General features: G+C 35.5%; 1 protein-coding gene across 3 annotated transcripts in view; it reads left to right on the forward strand.

Moving 5' to 3' along the window:
* LOC126820661 (probable tubulin polyglutamylase ttll-15) overlaps positions 1 to 14,701 on the forward strand; it is a 189,616-nt gene that overhangs the window by 37,623 nt on the left and 137,292 nt on the right. For all 3 annotated transcript variants that reach the window (XM_050548783.1, XM_050548784.2, XM_050548786.1), the window contains exon 5: positions 13,996 to 14,115. In XM_050548783.1, the coding sequence (XP_050404740.1) occupies positions 13,996 to 14,115 (120 nt within the window). The remainder of the gene's footprint in view (positions 1 to 13,995; positions 14,116 to 14,701) is intronic.

Raw genomic sequence — 14,701 nt, forward strand, 5'->3', positions numbered from 1 at the left:
AAATATTTTATTTTCTAGAAGGGGTGCGCCTAATACATAACGTTAAGCAAATCCAGGCGTTTTCCGTGTCGACACCAAAGTCGGAAGTTCAAGAAATAACTGCCCTAGAATCAACACATGTTGACCAGGTGACGCTACCTTAAAAGCTTATGATATGTTATCACTCAAATTAAATACAATACTGTTCCTTTTCGTGTCCATTTATATTTGTCAATAATGTTTTAGATATGTTTAAAATGTGTCCGTATTTGTCAACCTTTTAGATACAGTTAAAAAATGTCAATAATTATCACCCGTATTTCTGTTATTTCGTGCATAAAAAAGATGTTGACATTTTCTGCTATTCTGTGTACGGTATACCGTTTGTCATAACCGGCAATGCAAACACCATATAAGAAAAGCATATGTATCGTTAAAATTTCTTGCTATTTCTACAACATATTTCTGTTATTCTGTATACTCTTTGACATTACCAGCAGTTCTAACACGTCCCCGTTCAAGGTCAGTTGTGTTATAAGTCAAGTTGACGAATAGGGCAGGGCATGCATTCATACAAGTATTTTCATTGGCTCAATATAAGTCATCGGTATTAAGGGTGGGATTACAGTTAAACTGACATCGTATATATTGAAGTTCTTCAGTCTAACCTGTCGTCGAAACGTCAAATCTACTCGACGTATATCATTGACATAGTCAACCAATTCCTACTCAATTTGTTTCTGATCGATCTAAATAGCTACAATCTAGGTATTGTCATGCCGTGTGTAGTTGGCGGGGCAGTGGACACCATAGTTTGATTGTCAGTTGTTTGGATAGTATAATTAAACTAGAATTATTGTTTCTCTTTTACCGGTAGTCAAGATTTAAAGTAGCTAAGTCTCTAACTCAGTATCATCCAAAGTCTTACACATTGAAAACACGAATTATTTGTCAATTTAAATCAACACTGATGTAGTGATCTTACCGGGAAAAGGTAGGCTTCTGATATCCAATATTTAAGACAAAATAAACATTTTACCATTGGTACACGAATCGTGTACCATAGTGTGTTTCAGCATCATTTGTAACAAGTGACCAGGAAGAATGAGGCTAGACATATTCCACAACTCATGTCAATCAGTGACGTCATATCTTATCTGGAGAGCATGCACAACAGACTGGAATAACCAGACGCTAAAAATTGCCAGACGGTTGAGACTCATTCCGTATTTCACTGGACATAACTGATTTGAAATTAAAGAGTCAAAACAGAAACAATTGAATGTAAATCAGTTCATATACAATCAGATTACATTATTATATGTGTTGCGACCCGTTTGGGTCAATTTCTACGTCCAAAATATTAGTGATTTAGCTCCTTTAAGTCGTGAGTAACTGATCATGATAAATTATTTCTACAGTTATTATTTCATTCGTTTATCATCAATACCTATTCAGGAATCCATTTACAAGCGTCCTTTTTTAGGGCAGCATCAACCCAGCTACAGTAACACCTGTAGGTTATACTTTTGTAGCTAGCCAGATTTCAAATATTTTTCAGGCAGTTGGTCTATCATGACATAAGATAACTGGATTCTTAATACAGTTTGTGGGTACTGGTTTGATTTTTTTTTTTTCAATCACCCTTTCAACTTCACTTGCCTAACCACCTCTATATAATTCAGAGTAGATGGAGTTAGTTGATTAATTAAATGTTGAGTAAGAAGGCTTTATGCCCAGGTTTTCCCTGGTTTTCATGCCAATCAGTTTATTTCTAATATCGTTTTAGTTCAGAAAAAGACTGACGATTATCGTCCTGTTATAAACCTGAAAAATTTAAATATTTATATAAGTTATGAACATTTTACATAGGAAACTTTATGCTTTGCTTCTATCAGTATAATACATAGAGATGTTTTTCTATCATCAATGGATCTTAAAGATGCCTTTTTTCTATTCCTATTCGTCCAGATCATCATAAACATTTAAGTTTTATTTGGTGAGATTAGATGTCTCCCTTTCAGAGTTTCCTCAGCTCCAAGAGTTCTTTCTAAAGTTTTTCAAATCAAATTTTGCAAGCTTTCGCAATCAGTGTATACATTGTTCATATTTTATAGACAATTCCATTTTCTCTTTTCCACTAACAATAGTAACAACACTGCAAAAGAATGTGTATTTACACACAGAAAGCTGTAAGATATTTTCAAGAGCTAGGCTTTTGTTTAAATGAACAAAAATCTTGTGTAGAACCGTCTAAAGAAATTGTTTTTTTATAATTTACTATTAATTGTCATTTATTTACTGATCTCTTAGTCTTACTCAACAAAAGACAGATAAAGTCAAAAACAAGGCCAAAGCTTTATTAACATCGAACAAGCTCACTATCAGACAAGTAGTGTATTTTTTGGGACTGTGTTCCTTTTCTTGAACAGAAATACTGTTAGCACCTTTACATATACTTTACCTAGATAAAAGAGTAATCCAGAAGTTTACACAATGTAATTATTCATATGGGTATTTTCCCTCGATGACGTTTGAGTTAAACTGGTGGTTACATATAATATTAGCATTTAAATGGATTGAGGTCATTGTGCAGCAATTTATCCAATACGCATACCTGCTCAATGTGATAACACTTTATCCTATATTGATCATATATTTATAATTTTGGGGAACTATAGATAAATTGTTTTGAAAAAAACAAACAAATTTGGTACTGGTGTGCTTCTAGAAATATTTTTATCTGCTAAATATAGATCAATTATGTCTTATAGCATAGCCGATGCATTATCTAGATATTTTTCTGATTTCACAGAATTGAAGTTAAATAAGCACATTTTTCAGAGGGCTTGTAATCGTTTATTTGTACCGGACATATATCTATTTACATCACAGCTTATTTTCCAAGTTGTAAAGTATGTATCTTGACAGTCTGATCCATTTTGTTTGGCTCATGATGTATTTTAGTTTAGTTGATTTAATTTTCAGTTTTCACCCATACATTTTCCTCCTCTCACTGAAAGTTTCAGTGTAGTTGCTAAGTACCGGTATCTTAACAAAATAATCAGAGACCATGCGATAATTATAGGGCCAGGATGGCCAACACTGGTATGGTTTTTCTCGACTCTTAGCAATGCTAATTTCAAACCCCATTCATTTGCTCCTACGGAAGGACCTCTTGCGTTTAGTTCACCATGGGATGTGCTACCCCATGGGAGGCATAATTTTATACATGAACCCTTGTTTCATATCAAGCAATCCCTCACTAATAGAGGACCTTAACAATACGCTACCGACCCTATTGTCAGGTCCAGGAGACCAGGAATTAACAAACAGTATAATCTGGCCTTGAGACGATGGAATTTTTAGGTAGACCGGAAACAAATTGATCCTTTGGATCCCACTGTAGAAAATATTGCAAATTATTTGAGTGATTTATTGTCTAGTTTTCCTATAGTTTTGTTAACACCTACAGATCAGCAATCGTTCAGACTCTGGATGTTTCAGGCAGCAGGCAGTTCAGAAACCATACCATTATTAATCGTTTTTTGGAAGGTATTTTTAATCTTGATCCTCCAAAATCTTGTTTTGTAGCAACCTGGAGTGTTTCTATTCTATTTTGTTTTTGCAAGTTTTATTCGCTTTAGAAGATATATATCTTTGAAGTTCTCACTTATAAAACAGTGAGCTTAGTGGTTATAGCTACAGCCCTAAGGTGCCAGACATTAACAGCTTTTAGTATTAATCGCTTTCTAGATTATGGCAATGCTATTAGGTGAGGAAGTAAAAGTTTGAAAAACTTCTGGTCAATCTTCTCCTCTATACCAAGTCAATTTGGATTAGTTTACTGATAAGACTTTATGTCCATGCTATACTGTCCATGCTATACTCTGCAATATTATCTTAAATTAACTCCAGATGTTGGGAAGTCTTCTCAAATTTTTGTATCTCATACATGTATTATACTCAGAGCAGTAACGCCATCTACCATTGGTCGATGGTTTGAGAAACCGTTGTGCTGGCAGGTACTGATATAAGCCTCATTCAATTCAACTTCTTGATCTGCATATTTTAATTCTGGATGCTCTATTTCAGACAATCTTAAAACAGTATCATGGAACAATGATAGGTTTTGTTTTTTTACAAGTTCTACTATAGATCTACAGAAAATAATGCATTTTTTAATTATATGGATAAATTTTAACAGCCTACTACTATTTGGTTTCTTTTGTTGACAACCCTTTCAATGATGCCCGAAGGGCATATAATGGAATATAATCTCCTCATCCAATAGAAGGATTATATGAATATATATAGCCTGAGGGCTCGAGGATTTATATACCCTCCCTTTAAGCCCTCCCAGGGCTATATATGGTTGCCAACAAAACTTTAAAGAGACAACTAGTGCAGAGTCTTACCTCTTATTTATAGTCAGGCGTATATTGACACAGTGCTGCACGTGCAATTGTGCTATTTTTAGACTTTGAATGTTGAGTTAGTATACATATTTATTTAGATCAATGAGCAATATGCAATATAAATCCTCGAACCCTATGGCCATATATATTCATATAATCCTTCTCATCCATCGCGCCCTTCGGGCGCTCGGATGAGAGGAGATTTTAGATCATGAGAAAAACGAATTTGACTTTTTTAGTTTATTTTTTGGATTGAATTTGTACGCCTTGTTGGCCGACAAAACGAATAAATACCACGATGAAAAATACAGACAGAAGTTCGTTAAAAACTGGGGAGATGTTACCGCTGAAGAAATTCGTGATTTTCTAGCCATAAGAATCTTTATGAGTATTACGACGCAGCCAAGGACAAACATGTATTCACCGAAAGGTGAAATAAATCACGATAAACTGCATTATGTTAGGCCCATTTTAAACCATGTTTTGGACAATTGTGCTACAAGATACAACCCTCATCAAAATACGTCCATTGATGAAGCTATGGTGGCATTCAGAGGAAGGATCGGCTTCAAACACTATATGCCGGCCAAGCCAGTGAAATATGGTATCAAGGTGTGGGTGAGGGCAGACCCCAACAATGGTTATGTGAATGACTTTCAAGTCTATACTGGAAAAGAAAACATGACTGCAGAAATTGGCCCGACCTCGCGGGTGGTTTTGGACTTAACACGGAAAGTGCAATTTCAGAACATGATCGTGAATGTCGACAATTACTATACCAGTGCTCATTTATTCACTGAACTTAAAAAGGTTGGCATAATGGCCCGTGGCACATGCAGGACAAATCTTAAAAATTGGCCCAAAGCACTCAATTCTAAAGCCAAAGTCATAAAAAAAGTGGCAAAGTGGAGAATTCAAGATAGTGCAAACTGGAAATTTAACGGCAGGGATGTGGAAAGATAAAAGAATTGTAAACTTCATGTCTACTGCAGATTCGCCCTTGGAGACGGTAGATGTACAGCGGAAACAAAAAGATGGTTCGATAAAAACTGTTAAGTGCCCAGTAACCATAAAAGAGTACAATTCCAACATGGGTGGGGTTGATCGATCAGATCAATTGCGTATGGAGTATCCAACTTATAGAATGTCCAGAAAATGGTGATTGTATTTGTTTGTTTTTTTATTTGACCTTAGTATACTATTCAAAAAAAGTAGGGGATATTTGATTTTTAAGTGTTATTAAAGTCACCTAATGAAACTGACGAAGAAACAAATGACAAAATGAAATGAAGTTCACATTCATCGATTTATTCCAAATGATCGTTAGACTAAGTAAGGCACAGACTGACCATTATAAGGGTAAATGATACCCGGGGTCAAACAGCAAAGTTACCACAGCATCACAACCAAGTCAGTAACGGGTAAATCCTCCTCTGTTTGCCAAAAAAGCATTGATCCGACGTGGCATACTCCTAATGAGACGTCTAAGGTCATTTTGGTCCAGATTGTCCCATTCCTGTTGCAACGCAGCAGCAAGTTCTTGGACATTGGCAGGACGTTGTTGACGTTGACGTAACCTCTGTCCAAGCATGTCCCAGACATGCTCGATGGGGGAGAGGTCGGGACTCAGTGCTGGCCAAGGTAATGTGGTGATGTTCTGTTGTTGGAGGTAACCTGTAACGATCCTGGCCCTGTGACATCTTGCGTTGTCATCCTGGAAGATGAAACGGCGGCCATGACGTCGTGCGAACGGCACAACATGGACTGCCAAGATGTTGTCCCGGTAGTACTGGCCTGTAACACGCCCTGCAACAACATGTAAAGCCGTTCTTCCAGCAACAGTGATGCCTCCCCACACCATAACAGAACCACCCCCAAATCGATCATGTCTGATGACGTTAACGTCTTGGAAGCGCTCGTTTCGACGACGCCACACCCTCCTACGTCTGTCCAAAAAATCAACAGTGAACCTTGACTCATCTGAAAACATCACATTGCTCCAGCGTCGATTATCCCAGTGTTGACGATCCCTACACCAACGACGTCTTGCCTGAATGTGATGATCTCTCAAACAAGGGATCACGCGAGGACGTCGGGCGCGAAGGTGACCCCTATGCAGTCGATTCCGAATCGTCTGGCCACTCACTCTCACACCAGTGTCTGTTTGAAGACGAGCGCTGATCTGATTTGCTGTGATGACACGATTTCTCAAGGCCAAGGTACGGATAAATCGATCCTGGGCTTGAGTTTTCGCCCTTGGTCGACCTGAGCGTGGTCTGTCCTGTACAGATTGTGTATCACGGTATCTGGACCATAGCCTGCTTATGACAGACTGAGAAACATTCATCGTCCGCGCCACAACCGCCTGTGTTGTGCCGATCTGTAGCATGCCAAGGGCACGTAACCTTTCATTTTGGGTAAGCCGACGCATATCAAAATTTGTTTTCTGGTCACTAAAACAATTAAACTGATGTTTCCACCCTGGAATTCAATGCCACAATGACTGTAACATTCAAAGTCAGAGTCGTGCAAATCTTGGGTTGGACCCCCATGATGATCCCAAGCATCCCCTGCATTCCATGCGGTAGCTATTGGTGCGTTTGGGCGTCACATGTAACTGGAAATTTTTCTTCTGTTAGGTTCTATAGTGACTTTTTTCGTAGTCATTTGCATATTTTAGTATTATGCCCCCAAAATCAAATATCCCCTACTTTTTTTGAATAGTATATTTCAAATGCATTTATTCTATATAAGGAATCTAAAAACCACCAAAAACAAACTAAAAATGGTAATGTCATTCAGCTATCATTGCTAGAATTTAAAATGAACTTATTTAAAAACATGATTGGAAACGAGAGATATGGAAGAAAAAGAAAACGTTTTGAAGCTGGAGCGAAAAAAGGCAGATGTAGACAGTGCTGTAAGTCAAAAAAACGTGAAGAATCGTACTTTCAGTGTGACAATTGTTTTGTGCATTTGTGTGTTGTGTGCTTTAGAGCATACCATGAATCTTAGTCATAAAAAAAAACATTTAATAAAACTAGTGCTTGTAATTATTGTGATAAATATAAGGGTATCATTGACAACTTTATCTACAGTGCTAATCATATAAAATTTATTGAGGATTACACTAATCATTTGTGCTAACTATGGATCTTTAAAATGTAACTTTATAATTTGTGTGTTCTGTGCTTTAGAGCATATAGTCTTAAACATTTATTAACTAGTGCTTGTGATTATTCTGATAAATATATGGATATTTATGTGTGCTTGTGTGATGCGTGGATCTTAAAAATGTAACTACATATTTCATAAACCTTTCATTTTACGTTTTTTTTTTTACATAATCGGTTTCATAATTTTGTTGTTATTTTGTATTTTTTTGTAAAAATAAAATCTTTGTAAAGTCTGATTTTATATCTACATTTGGTAATATAAACATTTTTTGACCAGAGTAATAGTTTTTGTTTTATGTTGTGTTATCTGAAATATGTGAGAATAGTGGATAATCCTTTAATTAGCTCTAGGGATAGAGGCTATAGTCTGGTTAATTGGCTCAGTGGATTAAGCAGTAGTTAACATAATTAGCTTTAGGGGTCAATGAGTTAATTCCTCAAGAGAGATTGAGTGGTTTTATATGCCCGCGCTTAAATTAGAAGTGAATGTGATGTTTTGTTTTGTGTCTTGTTCGAAAATTATAGAGATAAACCGTTCTTAATTTTGATAAGTTCTTTCAAAATATCTTATTGAAGATTGGTGAAATGTGTGCAGCTCATTCATTATTCTTTATCTCGAGATAAAACAATATGACATCCTAATTTAAATTCTATCCATGTAAATAATATTGTAAATATCGTTAGATAGCTAATTTAAGTCTGTTCCACTTGCTTATTTGATTAACTATTAATTAAGTTCACTCCATGATATGATAAACAGATGATAAAACTTTCGCATGGGTGGCAGTTATAATACTCTTCATAGCACATGTCATCACACACCGTTCCGGCCAGACGGTATGGAAAAGATAAGACTACTGGAAAACACTGAATAAAGGAAGAAGAAAAAAATGAATTTGTATCTCCCTACAGTTGACCACATCGACGATGTACGGAAGAAGAAAATGGATATAATTTCTACATTGCGCGTGTGACCATTATAATGATATATATTATACATTCGCATGTGTTATGAAAATAATTTATATAGATGTGATTTCAGTTATTCGCGTGTGTGCAAATTAGAATATTTTTCATTATATTTGCGATTCCAAGAACGCATGTGTGTGAACAGTAAAATTATCTGCGACATAATTGTGTATGAACACTTTAGTATATATGTATGAACTTTTCAACCAGTGTCTTATTACTTTTCAACCAGTGTTTTATTCTTTTGCCATTTACATTTTTGTTGTTCATATAACTGTTAATCAGTGTATTGTTATTTTTCGTATTTTTGTTTATATTTTAATTAGGGTAGTTACCATCGACTCCATTTATATTTAATTTTGTAATGGTCTTAAAAAGTTATTTCATATGATTCATAACTTTATTCAAAAAAAAAAGGGAAGGTATGTTACATAATCACTTCTATCTGATGTTATAGACGCTTCCTGCCAACTTGACACCTGTTCACTATTGACATTCCTGGAGTTCTTGGTCAATGTGATTATGTAACGATTAGTTAACCTTACCTTGTTGGCATGTCTTATTTAAACTTTCTTTGATGATAAGCAAATGTGACCCACCGCATGTTATTGAGTCGGAATGGGGCAAAATTAATTTTGCACAAGAGACAAAATAAGCGAAAATATTGATTTTGATCGAAATTGAGATTTTCACAAAAATGAGTCTATAAATATACTATCTATCGACTCAAAAGATCAAAATAGCAATAAAACATTTTAAAACGCCTTTATTTGGACGTTTTGTAAGAGTACCGTATTCTTAAATCTGTCATTTTCTGAATATTCTCAGCGGAATTAGATATTTTTCTCTGCTCGCAGCGGGGCGACCTGTCAATCCTCTTGCAAAATGCTTGGCATCGTTGTAAAGCGGAGAATCTCTAGTTTATAAATATGACCAAAGTATTGCCGATGAATTCATTTTGAAGAAATACAAAAGGGTTTTAAAACTCCTAAAAATGTAAACATACTCCGCTTGTTGCTATGCTTCCAACACGACTCGTTTGCTGATTGGCCCAGACGACGCCTGCAAAGCATTGTGGTTCCGTGGCCGCATCGAGGCTCAAGCAGACGATAGAAATTAGATTTGGGCAATGTTATGGTGTATCTACATGCGATACACTAAAACAACTGTTGTTGTTTATTAAAGATTTAACGTTCAATACAATGAATATGATATTATGGACAGGTTGATTTAATTAAATTATTTACGCTTGAAAACTGTTTAAAACACAAAATAAAAAGCTCCTCGGATACCAACAAATTAATTCTGATCGTATATATATAGCCGTTGAGTGTTAATCAAAACATTGTAAATCAATCAACAAGCGGTTCGTATCATTGAGTAATACTAATCTGTAATCACTTCTCACGGATTAATGATTAGTTGATTGATAATTAACAATGATAAGGCCACCGACAATTCATTATTTACTCCGAATAACTAATCAAAGCGGCGATGATTTAATGTCTCGTTTGGTCTGTTAGAAAATAATTTATTGTCCTTAAATGGAAATAAACAAAATAGCCAATAATTTTCTTTCCGAAGAGAATTTTATTGATAGGTGAATTCCGTTTACTATCGCTTCATACGGCATGCAAAGTTAAGAATGCATATTGGATATTATTATTGTTTAAAATTCTATTATCACCATGGGTCGGGAAAATGAGGACGACCAATGAGTCGAAACGCGACGATTATCGAGTGGGAAAAATAATCTGCCATTGTTTAATTACACCCCTTCCAAAATGAACGTAAGCATTTCATGCCAATGAAATTGAGATTTCTATTCTATTATGGACTCATATTTTGATACCGTTACGGTACCTCAGGCTTAAAATAACAATAGACTTATTGTACACGCAAAATCTTAATTCAGGCATGCTGCTGTGGCGGCTTCTTTGATGATTAAGATAGGCTACTAAACTTGATTACCCAATTAACAACTTTAATCTTCTGACCACTGGCACCAAGGTGCTAAATAATTGATGAGATTAACTGAACTGAAGTTAATCTCACCAAAGTTATAATATACATACTTAGACTACTAATGTATACACTGTTCTAAATTATAACGCTATCATTGGAATTGTGAATATGCCGCATGTGTTGTGAATGTTTTACTATGAAAAGAGCGCATTTACTACGATTTTCGTTATCGGCACCCTTGAAAATCTAAAGAAGAAAATATTAATATTAAACGACAAAATAACGAAAGATTTAATGGCATGGTTGCTGTGTGATATTGTTTTAGAACATACCGACACCTTTAACTTGCTTTTTTCTAAAAACTGCAGATGTCAGTGCATTCAATGCATTTGCAACTGAGAGCTCGCCCTTTTCCATTCTCCAACGTTAAACAGTCACCCATGCCCGATGAATTAATAAATTAAATTCTCGTAATGCTATTATATCCACTGTAAATAGCGTTTGTTTACAGCTTTCAATACACTGGCATCGTAACCGTGCCATACGAAAACTCCATAGTATATACAATGGAACTAGTTTCAATTAAGGTGTATAGTCAAACCATGTTAATAATGTATCTTTGATTATAAGGCCTAGTACCAACTCTTTTAATTAGAATCGTCAATCGCGGTCAAACCACGAACAGTGATATTGTTCCACCACCAGCGGAACATTAAATTAGTAATCATATATAACACCCAATAGCTAAATGATTCCGCACCCCACCGTATCGTAGCAAAATGAACTGGCTCATTTCCAGTGCTTGAGTTACTTTTCTTTTACAAATCATCCTATTTCGAGTGCGAGTATTATTCCATTTGTTATTATATTTTATTAAAAAAAATACTAGTAATTTGTGATGCATTATAATACAATTTGTTATTATAATTATTTTATTAAATTTATGAGAGTTTTTAGCATACTGTTGTCTTTTGAAAACTGTTCTCTTTTCTTATACTTGATAGCATGAGGTGTTGAATACCGTCGTTTCATTGGTATACCCTAGCCTGCAAGGTGTGACCATAACTGATGAGTGACAATAAAATCATCGAATATGTAAAATGATAAATATTTGTTGTCATTTTGGCGTCCATTTTGAAAAAAAAGATGGCGGAAATTGTCGGATCAAATTGTTACTACAATTTTCGTCTTCAGCAACCCTGAAAACCTCTAGAAAACAATATTCAACGACAAAACAGCAAATAAATGGCTTGGTTGCTATGTGATTTTGTTTTGAAACATACCAAATCTTTAACTTGATTTTTCTCAAAACTTACTTTGGTGAGTTGGGTGGCTTTAAGCAGTCACAACTCAGTCAATTTTGGCCCGATTCAAACAAACTATACATCAAATTGAAGGTAATGAGTCGGAGAATGTGAAAATAACAATAACTCAATTTTCAAAATTTCCTCATTGCGACTCAGTATGCCATGGGGGGTCACAAATGTTAAACCTGATATGATACATGATACATCAGCCAGATGTCTAATAAGATTCCTTTGTCTGGAAGGGTTTATAAGCCAAGGGCAGAGAACAAACGAATTTGACAGAGGTCCGGCCAGGACAGGCCACGCAGGTCTGAAGTTAAGACCGGACAACGGCCATGTAATGTAAGTTAGTTGGGAGTTGGCCCATTCGTGCCAAGCTAGGGCCATGGCTCCCTCAACACAAGCTAATTCATAGTTTTAAGTTTTGTCCATAATATGTTAGAAGAAGAATAAAACCTGATTAAAGAACCAATAGTGTCACACATCTGAAGCCTAAATAAAGACTTACAATTGGCAGATTTAGCTCTTGCATAATGTATGTTTAAGTGAGAGTGATGAAACTTAGTGTATAGTTTCATTGCATCATTACCTTGACTAAGTCTAAGTTCGATAATGTGCATGTTATGCTCAGGGTAAGCAGAGCGATAAGCCTTTGGTTATAATGAAGTGAGAGCGATGAAACTCTGAATATCGATTTGTTATATCATTACCTTGACTAAGTTCGATGGTGCGAATTTTCTGCTTAGGCTAAGGAGCGATAAGCAATTTGATTAGTCAAGACTTTGGAACATGACAACTCTGCTTTTAATTGAGGTAGAATGGTTAAACTTGATGTAGATGTTCATTAGGTGAATGTCTTGACTGAGTTCAATGATTAACATTTCGAGCTAAAGCTAAGCAGAGCTAATTAATTTCATTGGTCGATGCCTTGGGACAAGATGATCTTGATTCTATCTGATAGAGAGTGATGAAACTTAGTGTATAGTTTGATTACTCGATGTTTTTGAAAAAAAAATAAATGTGTGATTAATTAATATGTGTCATCTATTTATTTTCGGATTTTGGCGGGGGACATCAGCCTAACTGTTGGCTTGTTTCATAAAGAAATATATATATATAAAGCTTGATACGGCTAAATATCGGTAATTATTATAACTGTAAACAGTAGAGTTTGGCCCAGTTACTGGAGTTCGCAGGTGTATTCGAGTCACATATGGTATGGCACATGTTCCACAAGGTGCTGGAGAAGGGTGCGCTTAAACCATGCACTTTTATTTTTTCCTGAAACACCTCTGCCAAACTATCCCTGCACCCTATCTACGCACACGCCTAATACACTGAAAAATACGGTAACAAATCTCACAGCCTTCTACACCATGAACCACAGGTAGATAGCTAGCCACACAAAGCGTGGAAATATGCCCGCACAGCGAGTATGTGTCGAAAAAAAAAGTCATAGACAGCACCTTTATCCAAAAGGAAAACTTGAATGTGGATCAAAATTGAAAAGGGTCCTTTATGAACTTTATGCATTCAAGAATTCTGAACACTGTCGTGTTCACAAGCTTTTCCAGGCACAAGATATGTGTCTGGAACAGAAAGTCGTGGAAACTTTGTACGTTCTTAGCTCAATCAAATTTATGTTGATTTTTCTTGTTTTACTTTATCAAAAAACAGATTTCTCAATGCTGTTTAAGCTGAGCTATAAATCACAGATTGACACATTTGACTTGTTTTGTCGTAGAGAGTTACAATTGAGCTATTTGGCATTGCTCTTACAAAAAAAGCAACAAAAATCTGACTTTCGGTTACAAAATGTCACAGGTGTATTGCCTTTTATGCAAAATGTGAAGTTTGTGGACCCTCTAGATGTAACTTAACATATATGTGAAGGATCAAAAGATCTTGGACGAGGTTGAATTTGGTGTATATCAAACCGCAAGGAATGCATGATGTTATCAAAATACATGTTGTTGCTTGCATGTTTGTTACATTACTCAACTTTCTAGAGTAAGATGGCCCAGTTTAGGGTTTATCAAATCTGACTGAAAAGAGTAAATGGAGATGTGGAGGGCCCACAAGTGGAAAAGAGTTGGAAACAACGACTTTATAGAACACGTCTACAATTATTCTTCTGACACTTCTTATATTTTGTTCAACTAATAAGAGATGTTGTTTTAGGTGAACCATTTTCCAGGTTCTGGTTATATCACAAATAAAGCCAGTTTAGCTGCAACAAAGATGGATTTTATACCAACAGCATTTAAAATGCCTACAGATAAAAGAAACTTTACACAATATGTAAGTCTATTTGCTGTTTTCATCATTTTTATACGCCAGAAGTTAACATCCGATCTTTTAGAAATTTATATGCATTTTTTAAATTAGTGAAACGAAGAAGCCTATTAATATTGAATTTCAGCAATTTCCGCTGATTACTTCAGGGGTTATGGCCCTTGTTTCACTTTGTTGCACCTTGTGAACGCTTTAACGGCAACAGTTATCATTTGATCTTTGTGAAATTTATATGCATTATTTAAATTAGTAAAACGAAGAAACCTATTGAATTTCAGCAATTTACAATAATTAATTCTTGAGTTATGGCCCTTGTTTCACATTGTTCAACCATGTTAATGCTTGTATGAACACTCTTAATGCCAAAAGTTATGATCCGATCGTTTTAAAATTGGTACATTTTGTTTACATTAGTGAGATGAAGAAGCCTATGGCTCTTGTTTCTCTTTGTTGAACCTTGTGAATGCTCTATGGCCAAAAGTTAACATCTGATTTTTGTGAAATTTATTCGTATTATTTAAATTAGCAAAACGAAGAAGCCTATTGAATTTCAGCAAAATTCTGTTTATTATGTCTAGAATTATGGCCCTTG

Source organism: Patella vulgata, chromosome 5 (assembly GCF_932274485.2).
Source record: "Patella vulgata chromosome 5, xgPatVulg1.2, whole genome shotgun sequence".
Classification (NCBI taxonomy): Eukaryota; Metazoa; Mollusca; class Gastropoda; family Patellidae; genus Patella; species Patella vulgata.